This window comes from Dermacentor andersoni, chromosome 6 (assembly GCF_023375885.2).
Source record: "Dermacentor andersoni chromosome 6, qqDerAnde1_hic_scaffold, whole genome shotgun sequence".
Taxonomy (NCBI): domain Eukaryota; kingdom Metazoa; phylum Arthropoda; class Arachnida; order Ixodida; family Ixodidae; genus Dermacentor; species Dermacentor andersoni.
Window position 1 is genome coordinate 23,659,623 of NC_092819.1, and position 26,635 is coordinate 23,686,257.

Below are 26,635 nucleotides of genomic sequence, written 5' to 3' on the forward strand. Positions count from 1 at the left end.
GAAAGTGGTAGATCGGGTACGCCAAGTCAGCGGTAGTCGGGTCTGTTGACGACTGGAGTCCGATGTTGATCAGTTCTTGTCGAACAACGGTCTGGATGGGGGATATATATGGTTGCATGGGAATCGTCTGGGGTGCGAACCTGGGGAGGCCGCTTCATATTCCGGCGAACGATGCACAGAATACTGTCGGATGCAGCGGGCACGGGTGGAACACGGAGGTCCTCACAGGTAGATGTTGCAGCCGTGTTAGGAAGGCGAGAAAAAGGGTGGGCAGTGCGACGGCCCCGTAACAATATTAAAAAAAAAAAAAGCAATGCTCACATTAAAGCATGCAGACTTTATCGATTACTCAACACACATCGGGCGCAGTAATTACATGTGAAAGCATTTACCAGATCCTTTCATTACTGCACACAACAGTAAATTCTAATGTCCTCTCTGACATTAGGCTATCTTTAATCGAGAAAGTCAGTATATACAAAAATTATTTTAAAACATAGGAATCTCATACGGAGGCTAGGAAAGGGAAAGTGATGCCGTCTTAACGTGCCGTCTAGCGTTGCAGCTGCCATCTATGCTCGTTGTTTGCCTTTCTTGCACCGCTCCCCCTACTCATCTCGCTATTCAAACGCAAAACATTCGAAAATTAGTTCTTTTTTATATTGATGAATTGATACGTTCACCACCGAGACAAGCGCTTTGTGCCTGCCGAAATGGCAGCACGAACATTGAACAGACCACGCAAGCAGACGACAGTGAACAGGTTATAACTAGCGCCACTCTGCCGGTACGTTCAGTCTCTAGCGGCAAATAAGTTGAACTAAAAAAAAAAAAGGGCGTGCTGGGCAAGGGACATTTGTGTACAGGTCCGGAGTTCAGTCAGTCCTCATCCTCCTCATCAGTAGGCTAAGATCATGTTGAGACAATAAAAACCAGAAAATACACCTGTCTTTCTCTGCGTGTACATTTCGATCTAAAAATATATAATTATGTAGCTGCAGAAGTGATATTGCACAATGTCTATAATCTGGAGATTAGGCCATCAGGCATTAGGCCACTCAGACCCGCGGTCGCTCCAACGTCAGCTGCTCACACTGGGAAATGTGAGCGTGGTGTGTGTGTGCGAGCGCGAGCAGTGCGCTGATTTTGCTGTCCGTTACGCGTTCCGATGATTTTTAGGGACCAAAATGCGATGTTATCTTGTTGCGCTGTGTTGTCGTCTACGTGACTGAGAAATGTGAGATTACAGCGTACCAGGCTACCAGACACCACGCCATGTGGAGCTTTGGGTATGTAAGGGCCTTCCATGGGTCGTTCGCTAGGTCCAGCAACTTCGCTGTTCTCTTCCGTTTTCTGCATGGTGCGTTGACGATCCTCTCGTTTGATAGTGCATATTACACAACTACTTTTAATTGGGAACAATCATTGGGCGTCGCCTGCTGCTCATGTGCAAGTGTTCGTCGGCCGCCGTTTTTTAGGTGACAGGTGCGTTTGACAGGGTGCGAAGGTCTTGATGAGCCGTGCGTGATGGTTTCCTGTCGGAAAATGTGCGGCCGCATTCTCGTGCGGAGTTCCCGGTGTTCCGCTTTTAGCCGTTTTCTGGCGGTTGCGCATCGTTGCTGAATGCACCGTGAGGCTTATATCCAGTGTTTGTTTTGGACCCTCATTGCCAATACGGCTTACGCAATATGTTGTAAATAAACAATTGCCCAGTCATGTGCTTTCGTCTGATAACGTCGTTTCTCACCATTAGGCTGTTCGCCACTAGGAACCGGACAGCACTAGATCATGGTGGCTTGTACATATTAATTTCGTCACCTGTTGAACGTTTGCGCTGGTGTGCCTTACTCACTTAGGGTGAAGTAGACATGGTTTCCAAAACCATGTTGAATTTGACTGTGAAATAAACTAGATGCCGCGATGGCATGGTCTGTGTAACTTTCGGCAGCAAGTTTCGGTTCTCGTGAAGTCTCGGCGCTGCCGCAGGTTTGTCATAATTTGTCGTTTGTAATCCGCTGAATTTCCAGTTGCAATGTCAGAACAACACTGAGCGTATCATATTGAAGCACAGGAAATTGTCCTCGAGTATCAAATATAGCTGTAGAATGTTGAATAGTGGCAGTTTGGGCTTTCAAAGTGCGTTTAAGCAGTTGACGCGGGTTGCACATAAAATAGTCGTCACATTTATGAGCGTACCTGCAGCTGTGCCTATTACGAGTGCTGCTGCGCTTAGCTGATGCTGCCTTGTAGATTGGATGACGATCAATTGCCATTCATTGCTGTCATGTGGGGCTTATTGTGCAGCGCAGGGCATGAAACATCCATTGCCCATAGTTGCGAAAGCACGGGTGGCTAGACAGGTGCATCTGCTTTAACAAGTTAGCACTGTGTTAACCTTCCATAAAAAAGGTCATTTCTAAAAAAAAAAAAAAAAGGGTACAAAATTTACTGCCCTTGTTTTTAAACTCCAGTAAATTGTTGCATATTATATCTGCATTCCAAAAATATATTGCATGTGTAGTTCATCTCTTAAATTTACCCTAAATATTAAGACACCTGTTGCTCGTAAAGAGGCACTTTCTCTCAGCATATGTGTAAGGTTTGAGCATAATTTCATGAGCAGATGACAGCAAAAGGAATCGAAAGCTTTGAAGAAAGTGTGCAAATGCCAAAACTCAAATGCATGATGCAAACCAAGTTGACTAGCATGGCTCATCTAGGACAAGGAAAGCAGGAAGAGCAGTGGCCTAAATGCGTACAACTCGTCTTTGCCCACATTGGTACAAACAGCCAAGATGAGAACAGCTCGGGCTTGGTTGGTTAATGGGCTTTGTTAAAATGAAAGAAAAAGTCATTATCTTCAATTGCTACAGGCCTACTTGGAGGAACGGTTGGCCTGAAAACATCTGCCCCTGATAAGAAAAAAAAGTCTCGTTTTAAATGGCAGCAAAGCCAGACTGTGCATTCAGTAGTTCTTCTTTGCTACTAAAGTAATTTGCCCTTCATTTTTATGGCTTAGCGTCAATGGGCCCTCGGAGGTGTTTTGCTGCATGCTACCTTTCAGAATGTTGTGCCATGAGCAGTGAGATGACCATTTTTGGCTGTTCCAGATGCTTAAGCATGCCAAATTTGTGTGGCCCAGAGCTCATGCACAAATTCAACACTGTAGCTCTGTATGAAAAAGAGTGCAGGGCTAATATATTTGTGGTTCTCTGATACAAAAAAGCTGTTTTTCTGTGTTTCTTGTTCAGGCTTTGACCATTGCAGACATGGGCACGGTGGTTCTTGAAGAGTACGAGCTGCTTGGTGACGCCAAGTACCGTTCCTATGTTACTGCCATTGACAAAGCTCTCAAGAGCTTTGATAACACCAGTGAATGGGCTGACCTCATTTCAGCACTTGGGAAGCTCAATAAGGTATGAAAGTCTGCGATAGCAGACTTCTAGCACTATAGCTATTAGCTGGATTCAGCATGTAGCAGTTCACTTTTAATTTCAGCAAGCGGTGAAACCAGTACTTGTCTGTTCTAACCATGACTTGATGTTACTTGGTGACATTGTTGTATGTTGCATTCATGTGTGTTTGTTACGTGTTTTCTTGTTTTATGTTCTTGCCAGACACCCCGTGAACGACGTGCCATTGCCAAGCCAAAGGTGACTTATCAGCCTATGTAAATAACCCCATGAAAGCACAAACAACTAAGTAGGAGCCCTTTTAGTGCACCAGCGAACACCGGTTGTGGTCCAAAGACAGTGTCAGAGCCCAGAGTTGTCAAAGCTCAACAAAATGTGTGGTTCAAGTAAGGCAGTTACATTCATACATGTACACCTCTTCTAGGCACATCACAATGCGATTCAGATGGGTATTAACAAAACACTGCAAAATAATGACAAGCACTAAGAGTTCAACACGTACACTACAGAATGAATAGGAGCACCAAGTGTCCACTCGTATTTCTTGAGCGAAACATCCTCTGTGTAGCTCGAGGCAAATCTCGAAGGAGCTTTTTCGCGAAATGCAAACTCTCAAGAAAACTCGTCAGCCAGCTTGCCAGGGAATCCCCTCTTCTGCAGACGGTTGGTCTATGTGTCTCATCTCTTCACCAGCGTGGTCCGATCGCCCCCGATTCCAGCACAGTGCTTTTATTGCCTCAATCGGCGTTTCTCAAACTTTTCAGAGTTGTGCTCCCATAGCATGAGTAAAGCCTGGGAATCAGCTGCGCCCACTGGAAGGTCTTGTGACTCATACATTTGCGCACGCTCGTGCTGTTGCCCTCCTCCTTTGTTGTACTCGCAGTGTTGAGGTCTGAGAGGATGCTTTGCCACACGCCCCCTCTCTCTCCTTTCCTTCATATATCTTGTAGAAGTTTCTAGTCGCTGTTGATCGCGTCAGTTGTCTGTGGCGTATGCGCTCCCTCTTGTTGGGGGGCCGACGTACTCCTCGCTGGCTTGGGTGATACACGGCGCGAGCTTTGACAATGCACACTGCCTGCACTTAGATGAATCACTTGTGATATACTGTTGCAACATAGTGCGCCTAGGTGGTCATCTACAAACTTCCTTCACACTGTGATGTTTCAGATGTATGGTGGTGTTGATGTTAGTTCCCACTGATGCCTGCTTCTATCAATGTGTACCCTAGTTGTAGAAGCAGAATACTTTGCCTTTTGGGATACAACTATTGTTTTTTCTAAACTGATCTGTATTAGCAACATTAAAAGCCAGAACATTTTGTTGCCAACAAATTGATAGGGAACTGATTGTTGTCAGTTGAGCAGACTACAAACATCACGCTGAATAAAAGGCCCTTTGTGTCTTTGCTCTAGTGATGTCACAGCATGTTAATTTACAGCTATCAAGGTCTACAAATGTTGTGTTCCATATGTTACCTAAGATCTTCCCAGGTAATTTTATTTGTCGCAATTCTTGCCACCAGATATTGTCTTGAATACAATTGGACATAAATCATCCTAGCTGCTGGGGCACCGTGTACCGTAATATCCCACACAACACCGGGTTTTGTTATGGTCTTTGACATATTAAATTTGCTTCTCATATATTTGAGCATGAAAGTTATTAAGGGATTTGCTTAGGGTTATCTTATACTAGGTGGCTAATTTTCTTCTCATATATTTGAGCATGAAAGTTAAGGGATTTGCTTAGGGTTGTCTTTTACTAGATGACTAATAGACCATCAATTTTTTTCTCTTAGTTGGACCATTTGCATGTTCATTTTTTTTTTCTTGCATTCTTGAAATTAACCCATATGTTTGCTACCACTATGCTTTTTGATACTGTATGCACTTTATGTCATGTGCACCTTAAGGGACTCTAAATAGAAAAGTTATTTGAGCTGTATTAGTGAACTGCCCTTCTACAACACCAATAAAAAGCCACTCTTGCCATCAGAAAAGGCTTGGTAAGCCAGAAAGGGTGAAAAAAGAATGCACGACAGGTGGTAACACTGCCTTGGAGTTCCAGCATCAGCTCACCATGACATCATAAACATGAGGATGTCTGCTCAAGCATATTTAATTTTTGGTCACTCAAGATAGACCACAATTTCAATTTTCAATTTTCAATAGCTTTTTAGTGAGCCACAATGGTCAAAGAAAAAAAATATATATAAAAAGTGTGATGCTGGTGTGTATCAGCACGGGAAAAAAAATGGAACTTTGATTTTCATTTTCTGTTCTAATAACCAACCAATGACTGCAACATTAACGAAAATATAGCGTTGAAATGACGCTTTGTCAGTATTAACTGATCTAATGTCTCTCTTTAATGTCCCTCTAATTGTGGCATGCACTGCAGGGACCTGACTTCCGCATACTGGAGAAATGACCACGTCGAAACATGCGTGCTCACAATGCATAACATAGGTCTATTTTCAGTGTACCGACATTTTATTTATTTATTTATTTATTTATTTGTTTGTTTGTTTGTTTGTTTGTTTGTTTATTTATCTATCCATTTATCACATACCCATAGTATCAAGTGATGACATCGCATTGAAGGGAGGAAGGGTGGGGACTTCATGAAAATTTGAGGTTATCAACTGATGATCAGTAAGCTGAGAAACTCGTCATTACACAGTTGTAGCAAATATATATCGCTTACAAAGCATTTGCCACTCGCAACAAAGAATCGCGTATCACAATTAGTATATAAATTACTGTTAATATAACCAATTACAGTTTAGTTAGTATCAAGGACAATCAATAAGTGAATAAACTCAATAGTGATGTTGTCGTTGGCCACATGACACTGCGTGCAGGTGGTGTCCAGCCACCTCAAGTACCAGGTGGTGCCTCGTCGGCTGACCGTCAGCAAGCGACTGGCACAATGCATGCATCCGGCCCTGCCCAGTGGTGTCCACCTCAAGGCCCTCGAGTCTTACGACCTAATCCTGAGGGCAGTGGGGCCCCAGAGGCTCGGCCAAGAGCTATTCTTGTACGGAGCTGGCCTGTTCCCACTGCTGGCGCATGCTGCCATGAACGTGCGGCCTGCACTGCTCAGTCTCTACGAGACGCACTTCCTGCCCCTGGGTGAGCGTCTGCGGCCTGGACTCAACGGGTTCCTCATTGGTGTCCTGCCAGGACTTGAAGAGGGCTCAGACTACTACGAAAGGTGTGCGCCATCTACATGCCAGATAGCGTGGCTGCAAAAAAGCCGCATGCACAGCGCATTGAATAATCAAAAATAAAGTGATGGGTATTATGTTAACATTCTAAAAAAGAGCAACAATGATGCTTAGAGATTGCATGTGTGTTGGTGATATTCTGGCTGATTAGTCATAGAAATAGGAGGGTATGTGTAATGACATAGAACCTATGTTCATTGGTTTATGATGGTAGTGGGGGTAATACCGAGAGAAGGGAAGCTAGAAAATTGGGGGCCTGGATAAAGAAAATTGAGAATAGGGTGGGGAGGCCTACATTTTGTACTCTTTTTTTCTCTGCACTAAAATGCTCAATGCATACAACAAACCTTGAAGTTTTTAGCATTAGGCCTTAGCATTTAGTGAAGAAAGAAAAAGAAACATTGCATATCTTTTAAAATTGCACATTTCGGTTTGCATTCAACTGCTTCTGATAAGGCACGGGCAGCAGCATTGAGTATGGGATGTGCAGAAAACTATCTGGAAATGTTCTTTCTGAAACACCATTTCTTTCTTCTCCTTTTCTGTTCGTTTACCTACAGAACCGACAAGCTGCTGCTTGATGTTTGTGTAGCAGTTGAAAAGAGCTACTTCTATGGCAGCCTGTGGAAGTGTATCCTGTGTAACCCGGGCATCCGCCAGGCAGCCATCAACTTCATTGTCTCCCATTACAACCGGCGACTTAGCATGGAGGACCAGCTGTATGTCATTGGCACTGACATTGACAGCATGGTAGGCATTCATGCACATTATTGCTCGTTATAATCAACAATGGTACGATATCAGCACTGAAAGGTTATAAAGGTTTCATTAAGGCTATTTGGTAAAAAGGGCATACGTATTATTTTTACATTATTTGATGTGTATTAAACTGAGCCCAACCGGACATAGTCAATTGAGGAGCTTGTAAATGAGGAAGTGCTTGTAGTTATCTGGTTCACCATGACAGTGACAGTAAATGACAGGGAAAGGCATGTCACCAGATGCACATTAGTTGAATGAGATAACTGTGATACTACAGCACCACACATTGTGTAAGGATTTGCATGCATGGTAAGACTGACTGAGTAAAAGAAACTGCTTTGCCTAGAGAGAACAAATGCCTGGGCTGCTTCAAGGGCAGGCATCCTTATTGAATGACTGGAAATGATCGTGCAGAAGTTAGCTGCTCCCCACAGGCACTCATGAATTGGTGCCTCTTTGCATGACAATCGTGGCTTACCTGTAGCCAAATGCTAATTCAGAAAACTCGCCACTTGCATTGGTTCTTTCACCCTATAGATTCCAATAAGTGGAATATTTGAACATAGATAATTTCAAATACTGAATTCTCGTATCGAGCATGAATTGAAATGTCAAGATTATTTGATTCGTGTTCAACATTTTGAGTATTCACACAGCCTTACTTAATAAATAAATAAATAAATAAATAAATAAATAAATAAATAAATAAATAAATAAATAAATAATAATAATAATAATAATAATAATAATAATAATAATAATAATAATGGTTTATTTACATCTTGAAATGAATACAGCGACAGAGTAGCTGCAGAATATTTCCGTACAGTTTCTGTAACTCTGACAACTTTTAAGTAAAGACTGTGAATGGTGGTAAACATGTTTTTGCTTGTCATGAAAATACATGATGCGGAGTCTGAAGAGGAATAAACCACTGCATCATCGTCTAGAATTGACATGTCTTTTGTCTGTATGCTTCCTCTCTGATGACAGGTCCAGGCGCTCTGTGCTTCACTTCAGGACTCAAGCATCCTGGTGCAGAGGAGCACACTGGAGCTCTTACTGCTGGGCTTTCCCTTGCACAACTGTCAGTTGGTCTCTGCTGACAGGGTCCGCATTTGCACAGCAGCTCTGGGTGTCCTGCTTCGGAGGGACATGTCACTGAATCGGTACATCAGCCATATTTCTCTATCAGCTGCATGCTGTTCGTAACACAGTTTATGCTGAGCTTTATGATGTTGTACATAACTGTATCCATTTACTCTTTGCCCAGTTGTATGTGACCCAGAAACACTCGACAAAGGAGTGTATGTACTGTGGGGCCTGAAAGGGCTGCTTGTGGTAGGCATTGACAACAGAGTAGTGCATACAAAAAGAGGCATTTATTGCTCTTTTCATACTATGTCAGCTAGCCGTATACATGCAAGGAATATAAGGCTCTCTGGCGAAACGAGGAAGGTCAGCTCTTCACGCAAGGATTCCATGCAAAAAATTGTTACCCACACTGGACTTGTTTGAGAGTGCAGTCCCACAAATGGAGGTGTGTCTGAACGATTGTTTGCTCATGCTGGTTAATGATGCTTCACTCCAAAGCCGAAAGGGAAGCACTCTGCAGGATGGTCCCACGAAGAGTACAGACTAGGCAGTTGGTCTGCATGCGCCAACATCCTGCAGCCAAAGAGCTAGAACAAGTTCCTTCCATGCTCGAGTTATCCACACAGTCAGGGGCCATCTGCTGACAGACTCCCACTATCACATTTGTGTCATGCAATGAAGCAGAGCGTCAAAAGAAGCAAGTGCTTTGCAGCAAAGGCGAACCTCATTAGATGCGAGACTGTTGAACATCTTCACAATGCATACGATATAATAGACAGCAACTTGCCCAGTGCACAATGTTGTCATTTACTGCATATTTTTCTGAACCACATTCCAACTCACATTATGTTGTGCCACATTGTGCATCATCGAGGGCTAATAATGAATTTGGAATGAAAACTGACTGGAATACTTTTACATTATTCTGACTATGCTATCTGCCAAGGCGATTTTTTAAACGTTGTGTACGGTTAAAATGCATGATAATGAAATTCTCGTGAAAACTAAATATTTTCTTATCCCTGGCGAACGCCCAGAGGATTTAATAGATTTTGTACCTCTTGACTATGAAATGTCACTGAATCGTGCATCAACGAAATTTGCCGAAAATTAACCCCGCATATTACCTTCTTGCGCAAGGCTATCAGGCTCCAAAGTGTGCTCAAATGCGATTGCTTCGCACTAAAATTCATTAAATACCACCATATTACACTTACGTGGGCGCTGCCATTTTTGTTTACAAAAACAGCCAAGCGCCAGAAGAGATTCCATACGCTGGAAACACGTCATAGCCGCCATTTTCTTTGTTGATTGCCCCTTTGAAGCATCACGCATGTTGCTAAATATTTTCTTATCCCTGGCGAACGCCCAGAGGATTTAATCGATCTTGTACCTCTTGACTATGAAATGTCACTGAATCGTGCATCAACGAAATTTGCCGAAAATTAACCCCGCATATTACCTTCTTGCGCAAGGCTATCAGGCTCCAAAGTGTGCTCAAATGCGATTGCTTCGCACTAAAATTCATTAAATACCACCATATTACACTTACGTGGGCGCTGCCATTTTTGTTTACAAAAACAGCCAAGCGCCAGAAGAGATTCCATGCGCTGGAAACACGTCATAGCCGCCATTTTCTTTGTTGATTGCCCCTTTGAAGCATCACGCATGTTGCTACTGACATGATTGTTTTTGCACACCCAGTCAAATGCGTAATGTGCACTTTGGTGGGAAAAATGCAGCAAAAACAAGGAAATCCATGTTCCACCGTTGTGGGATTGTTTATGGCGCTTAAAATGGCGGTCGCAGCTTGTAGTGCCACGCATCAGACTATGATTGAGTGATCGTCCAGGAATAGGCATCCCTTGCTTCAAGAACGTTGGTTTTGGTGCCACTTGACATCGCCTGTGGATTCGGCGCTCGACATAGATTTGCATGAAAGGGCTGGACGTGCGGCGCCTACGGGCGACAGTGTGCGTTGGAGAAATACTGCTGTTAACGCCAAATCTCCCAAAAGTGATCGTATCTCCGAAAGCAATTGATCGAGAATACTGCTCCACGGCAGTGCTGCCACTTTTGATCAATGCATGTGGTGCACTTTGTACTGTCGGTTTGTATATTGTCGGCTTGCCAATATAGGCTAATGAAATTTTGACAGTAAATTTTTATTCTGCGACGCATTACCTATCTGTGCTGTCTCATTTCCTAATAATGAAATTTCACATTCCCCACCGATTTTGTTATTGCGAGGTTCAGCTGAAGTATTGGAAAAGAACACCCCGTATAACCGCATGTAATCTGTCAAGTTTTTACATTGAGATTCCATTACTGTCGTCAAATATTGAGGCTTAGAGGTGACACTTGTGCTCCCGTTGCCAGGCGGCTGTTTGCCTGGCTGTTTGGAAGTGATGGTTCGTCAACTGTCGGCATTGTGCCATCGCCCGAGTCTGCAGGATCGTCTGAGCCATCGTCCTCCCCTGTGCCCGACTCTCCAGAACCTGCACAGGCAACCTACTTTCACATGCATTCAAGTGCACTCCTCTTGGAAGCCATTAAGTGCTTGTTCAGTGTAAGTGGATTGGTTATCAATGTGACTTCACCAACTTTGGGTGTATCTAACAGAATATGTGGGCTGATCCTGAAGGTAGTTCAGACTAACACAGCGTCTCAAGTGCTAGCTGTCACAAGGGAAGAATGCAAGAAACTAGCATGAGATGCATGCACTAGATGCTTCAGAGGAAAGTAGTTATAAATAATATAGTTATGTTTATTGTATTACATGTAAATCTCTTGCTTCTTATATATATATATTTCTGTGCATGTTTGCATCATGTTGGGCTTTGTTCTTGCATATTCGCAGCCTTCAACATCCAGGTCGCCTGTTCTCAGCAGCAACTTTTCGGTCTTTTGGCCGTACAGGATTCTCGTCTCACTCATGGACAAGCCTGAAACGAATTTCATACTCGATGACATTCTAATTGACGTGTTCAGGTGAGATTTCCTTACTTTATGCAAACTTCTAACATGCAAAACTTTCACTCTGGTACATGCTTCTCTGCCAAATAAACCTATTGATGGTGCGTTATTGTCAGCAGGTAGTTTCATGAACAAGAGATATATTGTCTTTGTCGTGAGTGCCAAGTTTCTTATTCTTTTCTGGGGCCCCTGAGCAGGTTGGTCTAGGGTAAACAAACAAACTTGATATTTAGGTTAACCTGTAACAATCGTGTGTGAAATTTATTACATTTATGTATGTCACGAAAACAACTGAAAACTTCAATGAAAGCCCACCTTACAGCTGCCTGCCTGAATATTAATCTAGCTTTGTCTGAGAGTTCTTCAGGCAAGAAATCCAAAATGTAAAAAAAAAGAAAAGCGAAAGAAACATAATCAGGGCATAAAGAGTTACTATATCCCCTTCTGTCATGAACAGTGGAGGACTGACAATAAGTGTGTCAAAGTTTCATTAATTTCATTCCCAGTCATTGAAGACTCAATAAAGAAAGTCAAAGTAGTTGCATGATGGTTTTTGTATTCCCTATTTAATTTTTGTAGCCTCAAAGTAATAAAATATTGCTTTATTGCATTTTTTCATGAAAAGAATTGTCGCCAGCTCAAAGCACATGCGCAAGCTGAAAATTGGTCGCAGGCATTACGAAAAGGGAAAAAAAAAAAAAGCCATTCTTTGTATGTTGCTGATGGAACACTGCACATCAGACATCCTGTCAAGCATGATCTAGTGTCTTCATCAAGGTGATCACATGTATCTGAACATTGAAGTGATATTAAACCACACTGAGTACACGGAGGGTTCCATTAAACCATATTTCATGGTCCATGGTCTGTCTATTCCTGGCCACCACTGTCCAGAAATGGCAAAAACAAGTCGCAAACACAAATGTGTATACTGTAGTTGAAGGGGATAGGGTAATGAAGTCTAATGTGTTGTCAACCTTTGGGAAAAGGAGTAGAATATCCACTAAAGCTTGAGCACGTAAAAACGTGCTCAACAGTCCGATTGTGGCATGTGGTCCTAATTTCCTTATTCTCTCATGTGGAATGTCAGGTCCTTGTACATTGAGTGCAATCTGGGGACAGTGACCAAGTCCCATCAGGAAAAGCAAACCAACCGGAGCAACTTTGAGCTGATCAAGACTGCCAACCTGCTGTTCAGCTCCTTGGAGCCGAACTATCTCTGGGAGTACGTGCACAAGTGCTTCCAGTGTGCTTGCGAGAATGCATCGTCATCTGCCGTACAGGTGCCTCCCGTGGCAAAGTGCAGTGAGGGAAGCAAGGTGGTTCATGTTGGTGCCGGACAGCCATCGCTAATTGAAGTGTGTGTCCTGTCGGAGTTTCTCCTGGAAGTCATCTCATTGGTAAGAATTTGGTAATTGGTAATTGGGTTGAGACATGCTGTAGTGGGGCACTGCAGATTAACTTTGGCCTTTTGGTGTTCATTAACGTGCACCTAAATCTTAAGTACACTGGTGTTGTTGCAATTCGTCCCATCAAAATGCAGCCGCTGTGGCCAGTATTGAACCCACAACCTTGAGCTCAGTAGCAGTTGAACGCCATAGCTAGCGGGCTACCGCGGCGGGGTTCATTGGAAAGAATTCTGAACACACATGTGCATTGCGGTGAAGCCAAACATAATGTGGCATCAATTTTGCAAGCTATTTCTCGAGTGGCACTGAAACAATACTGTTGTACTGACTGCTTGTTAGTGCCGCAGCATCTGGCTTATGGTCACTGATGATTCTGGATGTTATTTGTGCATGCAGAGTTTTGTGACATAAAGGTGGATAAAGCCGTGATGCACCAGACACGAAGTTAGCAACAGGCAATAGCAAATATTTTATGAAGATTACTCGAGCTCAGAATTAAAAGGCCACACTTAAATACTGTGGTCTGATTTGCGAGAGCGTTTTATCCTAGGGCTGGAGGTTAAGGCATGATACGATCTCGACTCCAAAAGGCAAGCTTTGCACCTTAAAAAAGCTTTAAAAATTGCTGGTCCATTTACTGTATACTCTGGTCAAATCAGTTCTTCCAAATCTGTGTTCTCTGGTTTGGCTTAACAAAATCTGACAATCAGTGGGAAACTAAATAAATATACCTGAGGTAATTATGGTTTGTCCAAAATGGACGCTACTAGTAACTTGTCTGGGATGGTTATCTGGTTTGTTCAATCTGTCTGCTTGCTCTTTTTTATGTTCACACAGATACCTTTTACTTCCAGGACACCTATGTGGAAACTGAGAACCTCCCAGCTCTCCTGCAGAAGGTCGCGAAAGATCTAGAGCGGTACTGCAGCTTGCTCTCACCCGAGGAGCTTAATGGCGCTCTGCTGCTTTGCTCGAGGCTTCTTTCCAAGGTGCAGCCGACGACCATGCACCCCAACACTTCCTGCACAGAGCCTGCCTGCTCGCTCGCCGACTCGCACATTACCAGTCGCCAGCTGACGTCATTGGAAAAGCAGTCGGCATCCTGCGAAGAGGAGCTCTCTCTAGCAAATCTAATTTCCAGCTGTACGTCGTCCTTTCAGCACCTGTTCCTCCGCTTTGTTGAGCTCTGGGTGCTTGTCGATGCCGATGCCGTTCTGCGCCAGTTTTCTGCTGTGCTCATCTCCAAGAGAGCAAAGAAAGGTGAGTGTAGGCTCTATATTGAGATTAGCTTTGTCTTCCAAAGCTATATCTGTGGAGTCGACTTTCGTTAATTCGATCCTGATGGGACTGACGAAATCGAACGAATTAGCCTGTAGGTTGAATTAAAGATGCAGAAAAAACTTCGAAACAAAATGCCGATTTATTTAACAGTATTTGCCTGATTCTAACATGCCCCCACACCAAATGCACCCTTGCTTTCTATGTGTGTGAAACGCATGTTGAACAAAGTAAGAAAAGGTTGGTCGTTCGTAAAGGCTGCTGTAAACATGGGAGCCAGATATTACTGCACTGCATGCAGGATGCAATTTACAGTATCGTGTCATAAACGGCGAAAGATTGCTTGCTCTCACTTCTGCATTGCTGTCGTGCAGTGTCAACGAAAGCAGCTGGACCCACCAATGCAATTGGCTGATTTCGTGATCATAAGAGCACCCTCAGTTAATACATAATGGCTAATTTTGAGTTAAATAAATGATAAACAGATATGTCTGTGATTTCAGAAAGACAGAAAAACCATTTCATTTTTGCACTGCGCGTAGCTGCATCGGCTACACGTGGCCTCTGTAGTGGCAGTAGCGTGCTGCATAGTGTAGTCTGCTGTGGCTGCCATGGGGTGCCGTGACGACTCCTTTTACCACTGCAACACTCAGCTTTTGGCCAGGGCTTCTTTTGCTGTGTATTTTCCAGCATGGCAGCAGAGGCGAAGAGAGAGAAAGCCAGATATAGGTGCGATAACGCTACTCAGAGTTGAAGGATTAGAAAAATGTTCGTTGCATGAGGTTCGAGAGATGACAGCCTTTGGTAGTAATGCCATTCTGTGATTAGTTACAAAAGTGTTTCAGGGCCCCCTTAAGTAGAAAACTAATGTAGAACTAACATTAACGCTCCTACACAAAGTATAAATCTAATGCTCACAAGAAAATTGGGCAAGGGTCTAATATGTGTTGCACAGTGACAGCCAGTTTTCTATAGTCACCTTCGCCGCAATACAGCCGTGTTGTGCCAAAGCATAAGAACGTCACCACTGATGTTAACAGTTCAGTTTCTTGGAAAAAGAATTATGCGTATTAGAATTGGCTAAATACCATAATTAGACATTGTGAGCTGCCATCATTGCATCGGTCAGACCGAAAATAGGGTTTATCGGCGGTATATGACGTGTTCAACACATTCAATTCACTCTCCGTTAAGCTCTGCCGAGGCAGATGGTGCCAGTGACCCGTCGTGGTTGCTTAGTGGCTTTGGTGTTGCGCTGCTAGGCACGAGGTTGTGAAAATCCCGGCCACGGCGGCTGCATTTCGATGGGAGAAATGCAAAAACATTATGTACTTAAATTAAGAGGAAGCTTTAGTTCGGGTGCTCCTACCTAGATACTTGTAGAAGAAGAATTTGTTTTTCTTGGCAACCACTACACCAAACATGACGAGGTTTGTTGCACTTAAAAGAAAAACTTGAAATCTAGTGACAATTTTTTACTAAAAATTGGCAAAAATTGCAACTTTTCAGAAAACGAAACCATCAAGTTTACAACTCCGTAATTCAGCAATGAAAATTAAAATTGCATCACATAGTACATCTAAAGTGGACAAAGTGATGTGTTACACATTAATCTAAAAATTTTGTAATGTGTAAATACAGCTTTTGCCAGAACCCTTGTACACAACATAATTCACATAAGACGTAAAATTACTTATAAATTTGTCCGCTTTCAATGATCTAATGTGTACCATGTACAGAACTGCCGATACCTGTTCTTGACAGAGAGCTATTACTTTGTAAACTTCGTGCTTCTATATTTTCAGACTTTCCACTTTTCAACAGTCACTAGAATTCTTCTCTCTCAAATGCAACAAATTTCATTGAAAACTGTCCAGGGGTACCCCATCTCGTAAGGATTTTTGTGTTTTACATGTATTTGAATAGGCCACGTCGGAGTTGGGCCCGAGCTAAAGCTTCCTCTTAAGGTGCATGTTAAAGAACTCCAGTTGGTCAAAATTAATCCGGAGTCTCCCACTATGGTGCATCTAATCATCAGATCGTGGTTTTGGCAAGAGAAACTCCATAATTAATTTTCTACCAGTAAAGGGGTCGCTATTGGAGTCACTATAGGGGTCAGGCGTGTGCATGCTGGCTGGTCAAGTTTGAATTAACCAGCAAAAGCCAATTTTAGCATCAATATAACGAAAGTTTGTACCCATAGAAATGCATGGGTGGCAGCTGGGACCTTCGGTCGGGATCAAATTAATGGAAGTGTACTCTTGTTGGTTTTATGCAGCAAGTTCTTCAGAAGTAATTAACATTGTTTACATTGTTACATGTTTGGTTGATTCTGCCTCTACGACAGCTGTTGGTGTCATTCATAAATGTTGCACCAGTGTTCATTTTCCACTATGACACCAACCTATGCCACAAAAGTAAGACTCGGTCAAGCTAGCGGTACAAAGGACCATGGTTAGGTAGACAGCACAGAGGAGAAAGTGTTTGGGGTAACGGGGAGTAGGGAGAGGATAGCATTTGCATCCGCCACAGAAGGGAACCACCCTGGCACAAGTTCTCATTTCATCACCAAGCACCGTTTCTTTCGTAGTCTTCTCTTCCCTTTTCCCTCAAAGTCGTCTTCGTGCACACATCATCCTAGTCTTTATTTCTTCGGTTGATTGCAGATGACAGGGAGAAAGAATTGCATGGGCTGCTACAACAGTGTTTGCTTCAGGAAGAAGGTGGCGACCCATATCAAAGCATCGAGCTGCCGCAAGTGCCTCCCAGGCCCGTGGAGAACACAGAGGTTCCACAGATCAAGCTAGATGTGCAGCCTGGCTTTAGCAAACTGAAGGGCACATACGCTACCCTTTGCCAGCTACTTGTGGAGCTGTCCTCATTCCCAGCATCTCTGGGTACACTCAAGGCCATCTTCTTTGATGACGACTCTCCACGTGAGTTTCGTGAATGAGTAAGGTGCGTTGCAACTGTACACCTGTCATCAATAAACCAGGCATTACGCGAAAAAAAAAGGCAATTTCCGTGTTCAGTAAAGAACATTGGGTGGACGCCCTGTGAAACGATGACCACCAGACCCAGCTCCGGGCAGTCTAGAGGGTTCACGAAAGGGCGGAGGCTCACGGGCTTCCCGTCCCAATGTCTGTGTGGCCACGACCCCTGCTGACCACTAAACCAAGAGTGGGTGGGGAGGGGTCCCTTAGGACTCAATAAAGTTATTTCCTCTTCCTCCTCAATGCCTTCTTATACAACCTGAAACTGAAGACTGCAGTTCAGTCTTCACATGCAAAAGTTGCAGCACATTGGTTAATTTCAGGTTGTCAGTCTGAATATGCCAGCAACCTTGCTTTTTTCTTTTTTCCCCTTGCAGAATGTCTAGCTTGCGTAGTTTTGTTCATTGATCACAGGTGTACATGTTGAGCTTTGACATGATAGGCATTTGGAATGTTGCTTTGTTCAATGGAACTGCTTTGTTCAATGGAACCTGTTCAATGGAACTTTCTTTGTGTGGTTTGAGTGGCCTGTACTTCCCTCAGTAGCACTGGTGCTTGGTGTTCAATACACTATACTGACTAGATATACTTGACACTGCAGACAGACCTCGCTCTAATATGTGTTGCACAGTGACATAACAAGGTGCCTTAGCACCTTGTTATGCTCAAGCTGATGTGCTCAGTTCTTTTTCTGCATTTACCTTTCTTTACCTTGCTTTTTTCTTATTCTTTTCTTTTTGGTCTGAGTGCAAGCACTGCATCATAAAAAAAGAGTAAAATCTCAATGTGGGACCTGGTCATTGTGCTTGGTGCTTGTGTGCAGATAGCCCAGATGAAGAGTTCCTCCCTGTGTGGCTACGGCAGTTGCTAATGCTGTCCTGCTTCGTGGAAGACCGTGACCTTCTGCTGCAGACCCTTGCCACGGTGCTAGATTTGTTGGGCCTTGCCAGAACAGCAGCCGTGGCCCTGGAGCCATCTTTGCGTGATGGAAGCCGCATGCTTTCTCCAGGCAGCCAGGTGTGCTACTACACCACGTTGATCATTTCAATCTTGTCATTATCTGCCACTTCGATAATGGCAGTTACGGCACTGCTATATTGTGAAATTTTCGAGAAGGTCGGCACACCTGGAGAGCTTTACCAAGAAGTGAAGAGCCTCCTGCTTCATGTCATATTAGAGGGAGAGGCCACGATAGGGCTGCCTAAAGGAATTGGGAGAAGGGAAACGGACCTACTGTCACCTCGCTTCCCTGTCATTATAAATGGTGCCTCCTTACTTGTACTGTTAGACGACTGAATGGCTGCAGCTCCCTTGTACCTGTTCCTAATTCTGCACGGTGGGCCACAGATGTTCTTGATTACTTTGAGCACACTCACATTCAATCATAGTAAACAAAAAATCAACTCTTGCTCCTAGTGGCTTCATTTCTTTTGAGAAAGGGTTACACCCAAGAAAAATTTGCAGCGCTGTGTACAGCCCTGTGTACAGCCTGCAAGCTCCTGTGGCAGGTCTGGATTGAGAAATGCCGCTTTCGCCTCCCTGCACAATTTTTACAGGCCACTCTGGCTATGGTGGTCGTGCCAATGGTGCGGCCGGGAGACTTGCGTGTGATTCTTGAACGGACACACTTTGTGGGCCTGGCGGCGAGCCGCCTCTGGGGCTTGCTGGAGCCAGGGGCCAGTGACCTGCACCTCCGAGCTGTTGAACTGTTGCAGCTCCTGAACAACCTGACGCCCGAGCAGGACGGTTCCTGCGAAGATGTCCTGTGCCGGGCACTGGCCAGTGAGAATGACCAGGTATGCCATGGCCAAGGTTAGGAGAGGGAAGCCACTTGGGCTGTTACTTTCAAGTCAACCAGAAGTCCAGGACGTGTGTGTATGCGCACAGTACAGAGAACTAAGTACAAGAAGCCATGTCACACTGTGTCTAGCACTTTGCCCCACCCACACCTGTATTCCAATGCGGCTATCCTTCTTTCTGCACTCCTTAGAAAACCACTACTTTTGGTTCTTTCTTTCTCTTTCCTATCCTGCTTCTCACTTCATTCCACTGGCTATGCCTAACTTCTTTGATTGGGATATCATAAAACTGTTCCAATGTTTTTATTCCAAATCTGCCATAGCCCTTTGTGATAAGTCAAAATGGCTGGAGCCCAGGCCATAGGGTCATGGCGACTGCCCATATGGGCTTGTGCTCGAGCCATTTTGACTTATCACAAAGGGCTAATTGTGAATTTGGAATAAAAACAGATTGGAATAGTATTGTTATTCCAGTCCATGTGTTGTGTACTGTAGTGCTGCTCATAACGGTTGCCCCTTGCTTGAAGTACTTCTCTTGGTGCACATACTTTGCTTGTTTCTTTGGATGCAGTCAGAAGCAGCACAGTTTTCTGAGAAAGACTTCAGTTTAAAACTGGCTGATGGTTTTTTTTTTTCAATTGATTTTTTCTATCCTAGGGGTGAGGGCACAATGATAAAAGGGGAGCTGCTCTAGCAATTTCAATGTTGTAGGTGCAACTGGAAATATTCAACAGCTGGCTTTTGTAAACACACTGTGGTGGCTCACTGGTTGTGCTATTTACCGCTAAATACGAGGTGTTGTGATTGATTGAGAACATCATGCAGTCAAGATTAAACCAGAGGTTTTACCTATAATACCTCTCACAGCCATTTTCTGTTACTTCAGAATGCTAAAAATCAATCGCTCAGTTTCTGTAACTGTTGTAAAGGAATAACTACACAACCTCACTCTCAGCACATGGGTAGATTGTTCACTTTCTCTGCATGTCCAATCTAGTGCTAATTTTCTTTACGTTTTAAAATTTTTGTAGGAGCAGACAGATGCCCAGAAGAGGTTTGCCATCCTCTGGCATCTGAGCAGAGACCTGAAGTTCAAATCTACTCCATCAAACCTTGTTCGTCCATTTGACAGGTAGGGTTCTTTATGCATCCTTCTGTAACCAGTACGAGTGTGGCCCCCTAGCTAGCTTGAACCTGGCGCCACTGACTTTCTAGGAAATTTACCATGCTATCTGAGCTATCCAGGGGGCTAGCAGGCAAATGAGAAATGCCATATTTGAATAAATACCTTATAGCCCTTGTGTTACTCTGGTGCATGAAGACCCATCAATCATTCAGAAGAATTCAAGAGCGTCAAAATCAAATCTAAATCAAATCAAATCCAGAGCCCACCAACACAGCATCTCTTCCCATTGCCCTTGTGCTGCTTCAGGATGTTAAACCCATTCAATCAGTTCACCACGTGGTTGAAATGATTCTGGAGCTCTCTCGGCTGTGGCATCTGTTAGAGCCCTTTGTTGCTTTAGAAAGTTCAAACTACCAGGTCAGTCAATAAACCAGTTGCTTTCCGAAATAACCGGGGTGGCTTAGTGGCTACAGCGTTGCAACGCTAAACACCAGGTTGTGGATTCGGTTGCTGGCTGCAGTGGTTGCATTTTGATGGGGGCAAAATGCAGTAGCAGTCATGTAGCATGCTTTGGGTGCACTTAAGGAATGCCAGGTGTTTGAAATCAATCAATGATTGAAATATGGCATCTCTCCTAGCCCACTGCTGCTTTGGAAACTACCACAATTAGGTTTTGATTGCTTCCTGATAATTTCTGTGCCAGGTGCCTGTTCCAGATGCTGCACAGCCTGAGTAGGCCTTCTGGGATGCAGAGGGCAGCAGCCCAGGTCTGGCTGAATCACTCGCTCATGCGGGGGGACTTGGCTCGGCTGTTGGAGCCTGCCATGATGGTGCTTCTGCACCCAGACACTGCTCGAATCTCGGTGCAGCATGTGAGTGTGCAGGCAGGAGCTGCCACCACGCCTGCAGCGGTGACCGCAGATGCCACCCCGGTAACCTCCCGCGACGACACCAATTCGGAGGGCCGAATCTTCGCCATCAGCAGCGTTGGTGGAAATGTCATTTACCATGTGGACAAGTCCAAGGTGACAGCTCTCACTGCTGGCAACACTAGCGTTGTCGCGCCCTTGCACCCCGAGAGGAAAGTGCTGGCACTGACTTCTATTGTTGGACCTGAGAAGGGAAACGGTTCAAAGGTCAGCATCAACGTGTTGTTGCATTGCCACACAGTTTGACTTCTCCCTGTTTTGAGTATGTCTATTTCGAGTGGACTGTAAAATGAATTGTTACTTTATTATTGCAGGTTGTGACTCGCAGCTCAAATGTAGACATGGAATTTCCCCCAGCACTCGAGTCTTTGCATCAGATGTCATTGTTCATCAATCCATTCGGTTCACTGACCTCACTGTCAAGCGACTGTGGTCTGGACTCTTACAGCTACGACCCTCCCGATCTCTCCAATGCCACACGCATTGATGGTGCTGCCCTCCGCAAGAGTTCGTTCGATGAGTCGGATGAGCCAAGCACCAAGGAAGACCTCTCAAACATTGTGGTGTGCTCTATACTCGATGAGATAATTGACCTTGCTACTTCATCAGAACTCAAGGAGCCCCTTGACACCACTGCCCAGAACTTGTTCGGCGAAGATGCAACTCGACTGGATGCCACTTCCAACACTCCTTCGGGGCAAATCACTTCCCACCCCCTGCACACGCACCTCTTGCTGTATTGCCAAGTATTCGATTCGCAAAAGACTCTGTATGCACTCACAGTGTTAAAGACAATTATAGAGTCAAACCCACGCGTGGCACTGTGCAGTATGGCAACCACAAGCGTGAGCAGCTCGTTGTCACAGCGCGGTGCGCAGCTGCAGACCTTGCTCGCTCGTCATCGCAAGTCCGTATTTGGCAACAACTTTCACGGCGAGCTGGCACCAGAGGCACTGTCAGGCTACCGCAGCAGCATGTTTCTGGAGGTGCTAGTATCAGCCTGCCTGTACTTCGTACGGAGTTACTACCCAAGTCTGCCACAGACACACTTAACACCTGCAGAGCTCTCTGGAAACCGGGATGTGCGGTTGCTCTGTTGTGAGCTGTTGCGGCTGGTTTTCTCGGAGCTCGTTGCAGTTGTACGGGACAGTGGCCGCAGTTTTGCCGTATACCTTAATGACCTGCTCACTCGATGCAAAGTTCAGAAGGCTCTTCTGCACTGCCTCGTAGCATCTGTGTACAGCTTCGAGAAACCATATTCGGAAAACGATAATGCTCTGACAGTTCGCATCATTGAGTTCAACGAGAAGATATCCAATGGTGAGGGACTGGCTGAGGATTTTCAGGAAACGTTCCAGGTTGGTGGTGCTCACACTTCGTTTGTTTTCTTGTTGGTGTTAGCCACCTCTTTTTTGAGACGAAATAAGTGTGACAGTGTTTCAGCGTTGAGTATTGTTCACATTAGCCTGTGTGACACTGGTTAGCATGCGTAATGGAAACATTTGCGGTAAATATAGTACTAGGATGTGTGCACAAATGGCCTTTTCTACACCTTTGCCAAGGAAGCCTTCCTTGGCAAAGGTATAGACTTTGTAGTGTGTAGTTATTTGGCTTCCTGTATTCGTATTTTTGTGGTTCAGTTCAATTTAGAGCCATCGTTTGTGCCTCCAAGTTGCTCTCAATGTGTGCACATTATACTTTCCCCAAGTTATTATCGCATAATTGTGAACACATATGCACATACGTGTCTTAAGTCAGCAGTAATTGCTTCTAAATAGCATGTTGAACAGGTATGTCAGGTCTGACATTGTAAACAGCAGTGCTAAGCCACGTGTTTATGATGTAAATCAGTAATATTTATTTTTATTCTACCAACTAATTTTGCTTTACAACACAAGTTCAAAAACATGTCAGTTACCGGGAGGCCCGTCTTCTTCAGTATTGTGCTTTGTTGTGGCAGCTTTAACCTTGTTTTTTTAGGATTGAGACTTCAGCTATATCTACAGTTTGTTGTTGCAGCTTTAACCTTGTTTTTTTAGGATTGAGACTTCAGCTATATCTACAGTTTATTTGAAAAGGACAACCTAGGCACTGTATAATTATAGAATGTTGAGGCTACTTCTGTTTTGTACAATAAGAATTCAGGACAAGGGGGAGACATCGATTATCAGTGAAAGAACTAGGAGAGCTTCGGCCTGGAGCCAGCATTTTCACAAAGGGACTTAATAATATAATAACCTTTATTTTTTTCCATCAACGTGATGGGGGAGATAAGGGAAAGAAAGCTGAAACAGACTTGTCTTGGTCAGGTTCTTAACTGTTACTCTCGTTGAGGCTTCCCTTGTAACATAAGTAACATAAGTAACATAAGAGAAGGGTTAGTACTGAATAAAGAATAGTGCTGTGCTCAGCATTTCTTCTGGTGAGGTTTTTCTTTACCTTTTCCAGGTTTACTTGCTCCAGTTGATTGCAGCCCTTATTGTGTTTGAGGAGAGAGTCACTTCCCAGATTGGAGACGACAGTCATCCAGGTCACAAGCCTGCCAATGAGAAGGCAGCACCTAAGATGCGGTTTCAGCCACAGATGTCCACACTACGATACCAGCACAGTGCGTCCTTTGTCTTGAACTCAAAGCCAATTTTGCTGACCATTTTGAATGCTGAAAGCAGTCTCGAATCCGAAACCAGTTTTGTAGCAGAAGGCATGCATGTACATATCATTAGTAGCTAACAAATAGACTTAACTAGAATTTAAAGGGGCAATGAAACACTTTTTTAACTAATAATAGAATTGCTTCACTATTAAAGTATGTCGTCCCGTGAATCTCGTGCCGCAAACATTTTTCAAATTCTTCAACTGTTAGTCAAGTTATCGCACCCGTACTTGGCCTTCTCTTTTTGGCTCTGCTAGCACACTGGAAGCTACATAGCAGAGAAGCCAAGAGGGCAAAGCCCCGCCAATAGTTGGGTGTTGCAGCCGCAAAAGGGCTCGTCGCAGCACTTCGTAGTGGTTGTAGCAGACTATTATGCGGCAAGCTGCTGCCATCTCGGTTAAGACGAATTCTCACATATAACAAAAACATGGGAACGTTTGGTTTTCCATAGACTCAATGCAAAAAGAAAAAAAAAAAAGCTTAAGATGAATTGCCTCCGACTTGCTGTTCGGTTAAGACGAATATTCGGAGTGACCGCCACCGCTACCGATCCTGCCGGCTAGGGTGCCTTGATGCGCTGTGCCCGGGGGCGCATGCATCAAGGCACCGAACTGGAGGCCTGCAGTGCAGATCACCCATGGACGGAGGCGAAAACGGGGAGAAACAAAAAGAAACAGTGATGTCATAAACGCGGGTGATGTGCAAGTGTATGGGTACTGTAGCGCGCATGAAGCTATCAGCCCTCTGTGTGCCTGGACTTTCGTATCGCAGGTCGTTTTCAAGACAGTGCTCGCGTGACCGTGCCATACACAGCAGCCGCCGGAGTAGAACGCCTTTCATTCGCTTGCTAAATTGACAAGCATGGTGTCAGCGCGCAAAGGTAAACATGAACACATCACACTTGATGACCGCAGACGCTTGCTGTCAAAACACTGGCGTGAGGAATCGCAAGGCAGCAGCAGTGAGTAAATTAACTTTCGTGCTGTCTTGTCGTTTAAATGCAAACTGAGCGACGAGAACAGCATACACAAAGCTACGAGCTATCTGCCCACCTAGACTGTGCCCTCAAAGCAGATCGCTTTCAAAATAAAGCCCGTGTGACTGCACGCGACAAAAGACTGCACGCTTCCCCATCCCATTTTCCTCCTTTGCGCACACGAGATCGAGCTGCCATCGTCGATTCACCGTTGCACGCTTTTGCTTGCACACACAGTGCAGTGCGCGAGGACAATGTAATCGCTAGACGAACCCGGTTCAAAGCCTGTAGAAACTGCCCGAGGAGGTCAACCCAGTGAGCCTAGGCCTATCTTCCTCCTCCGCAATGCTTCGCCTCATTTCTTCTTCCCCACTTCGCTCAATGTGACCTAGGCTTTCCTCTGCATTGCGTTGCTTTGCCGCTCGCTCAGCGCGCTCCTTCGTACTTACGCTAGCATGTAGCCCGCACCGATGGCCTGTGAACTCCCTAGTGAACTTTTTCTGGCAGCACGACGGCAGAGAAAGATTTTTAAGGTCATTAGGTCAAATGACATGATATCCATCATGGACTAGATGAAACCAAGCAACAGTACCACTTGAGGAGTTTTCTGTTAAGTTCAGGTAAATAAATGCTTGTCATTTTCTCCCGGTTGCAAGTCTGCTTCATTTACTGCTTTGAAGTAAGATATTTGGAGGCACCTGGTCACGTTGCCAATTATTCTTCTTGTAAGATGAACTTCTGATCTGATAAGACCAACAAATTTTTATGGTCCCTTAGAGTTCATCTTAAAGGAAGTCTGCTGTATATTTTATCATTTAATTCGAAATTAGCAATTATGTATTACTGAGAATGCTGTCGTCGTGAAATCTGCCGATAGCAGTGGGTCCAGTTGCTTTCGATGATGCTGCATGATGGCACTGCGGAAGCAAGAGCAAGTGAGCTTTTGCTGTTTTTGACACGAGATTGTAATTTCCTTGCTGCATGCTGTAGTGCAGCAATATTTGGCTCCCATGTTCACAGCAGCTTCTACAACAGATCGGCAACGTTCAAAAAGTGTTTCAGATCCCCTTTTAACTATTACTTATGGCTTGCAATGTCAGCATTGTTTCAGCTGTGTGGCATTGTTTGAGGCCTACACCCTCTTTGTACATAGCAGTACAAAATCATGCTATTAAGCTATTGCTGGTAAAGAGTGCTTGACTTTGTACTTTCCTGCTTGCCTATTGGTCCATGATAATGTCTGTTTTTCCGTGCAGACGTGCCGATCCCTTGTCAGGCCATGTTTGGCACGGCTCTGCTGACTGCCATGCGGCAGCAGCACAAGGCCCATTTGCATGCCCACTGGATGAGCCTGGTGATGTGTGCGCTGCCCTATGCGGGCAAGTCTCTTACCCAGCTGGTGCTTTCTGTGGCCAGCCAGGTGTGCTCCAACCTGGAGGTGGCTGTGGCTGCACCATGCGCTGCCACCAGGTCAGGCAACAGTTGTACTGCACGCTCTGCAATTGTAAGGTCACTAACTGAATCCCCTGTAGCTGGACATTGCTGTTATTGGTGCTCATTCATCGTCGTCGTCATCATTTTATGAAACCAATACAACAAAACATGATTGGACATTTGTTGCAGTAATGTACAGTGCCACTTGCAAAACTAGCACTTGCGTCAGCACTGTAGAGTGCATTCTCCTGCTTTTGCATCCAAGATTCTCTTCACGCAAGCCTAACTTGGTTAGACTGTGTAAACTGCTTTATTTTTCTACCTCAGGCAGACAGTGTATCACTTTACAGCTCATGTAAAACATTGACTTTGTTTATGTGAAGTTCTGTTTAAGTGAAGCTATTGATTCAGTACTGGGTAAAACGTAGTATCAGTTTTGTCTGCTTTAACCCTTTGACGGTCAATGACGTAAATATACGGCGCCACGAACAAGATCGAAAATGGACGATGCCGTATATCTACGGCGCCGTCTGTACGTTTAAAAAGTGCACCAATTTCCTGCG

The 26,635-nt window shown here is 44.4% G+C and overlaps 1 protein-coding gene across 2 annotated transcripts in view; it reads left to right on the forward strand.

Moving 5' to 3' along the window:
* Positions 1-840: 840 nt before the first annotated feature.
* Positions 841-26,635, forward strand: part of LOC126521393 (protein DOP1A) — a 60,595-nt gene continuing 34,800 nt past the window's right edge. Inside the window, exons 1-17 of one of the 2 annotated variants that reach the window (XM_050170083.3) lie at positions 841-1,289; positions 3,252-3,416; positions 6,277-6,629; positions 7,203-7,392; positions 8,398-8,573; positions 10,879-11,068; positions 11,360-11,490; positions 12,566-12,875; positions 13,739-14,144; positions 16,829-17,098; positions 17,979-18,172; positions 18,712-18,951; positions 19,986-20,086; positions 20,784-21,216; positions 21,324-22,367; positions 23,458-23,617; positions 25,895-26,108. In XM_050170083.3, the coding sequence (XP_050026040.1) occupies positions 3,270-3,416; positions 6,277-6,629; positions 7,203-7,392; positions 8,398-8,573; positions 10,879-11,068; positions 11,360-11,490; positions 12,566-12,875; positions 13,739-14,144; positions 16,829-17,098; positions 17,979-18,172; positions 18,712-18,951; positions 19,986-20,086; positions 20,784-21,216; positions 21,324-22,367; positions 23,458-23,617; positions 25,895-26,108 (4,559 nt within the window). In that variant the 5' untranslated portion in view covers positions 841-1,289; positions 3,252-3,269. The remainder of the gene's footprint in view (positions 1,290-3,251; positions 3,417-6,276; positions 6,630-7,202; positions 7,393-8,397; positions 8,574-10,878; positions 11,069-11,359; positions 11,491-12,565; positions 12,876-13,738; positions 14,145-16,828; positions 17,099-17,978; positions 18,173-18,711; positions 18,952-19,985; positions 20,087-20,783; positions 21,217-21,323; positions 22,368-23,457; positions 23,618-25,894; positions 26,109-26,635) is intronic. The other variant, XM_050170084.3, reaches the window with a different exon arrangement.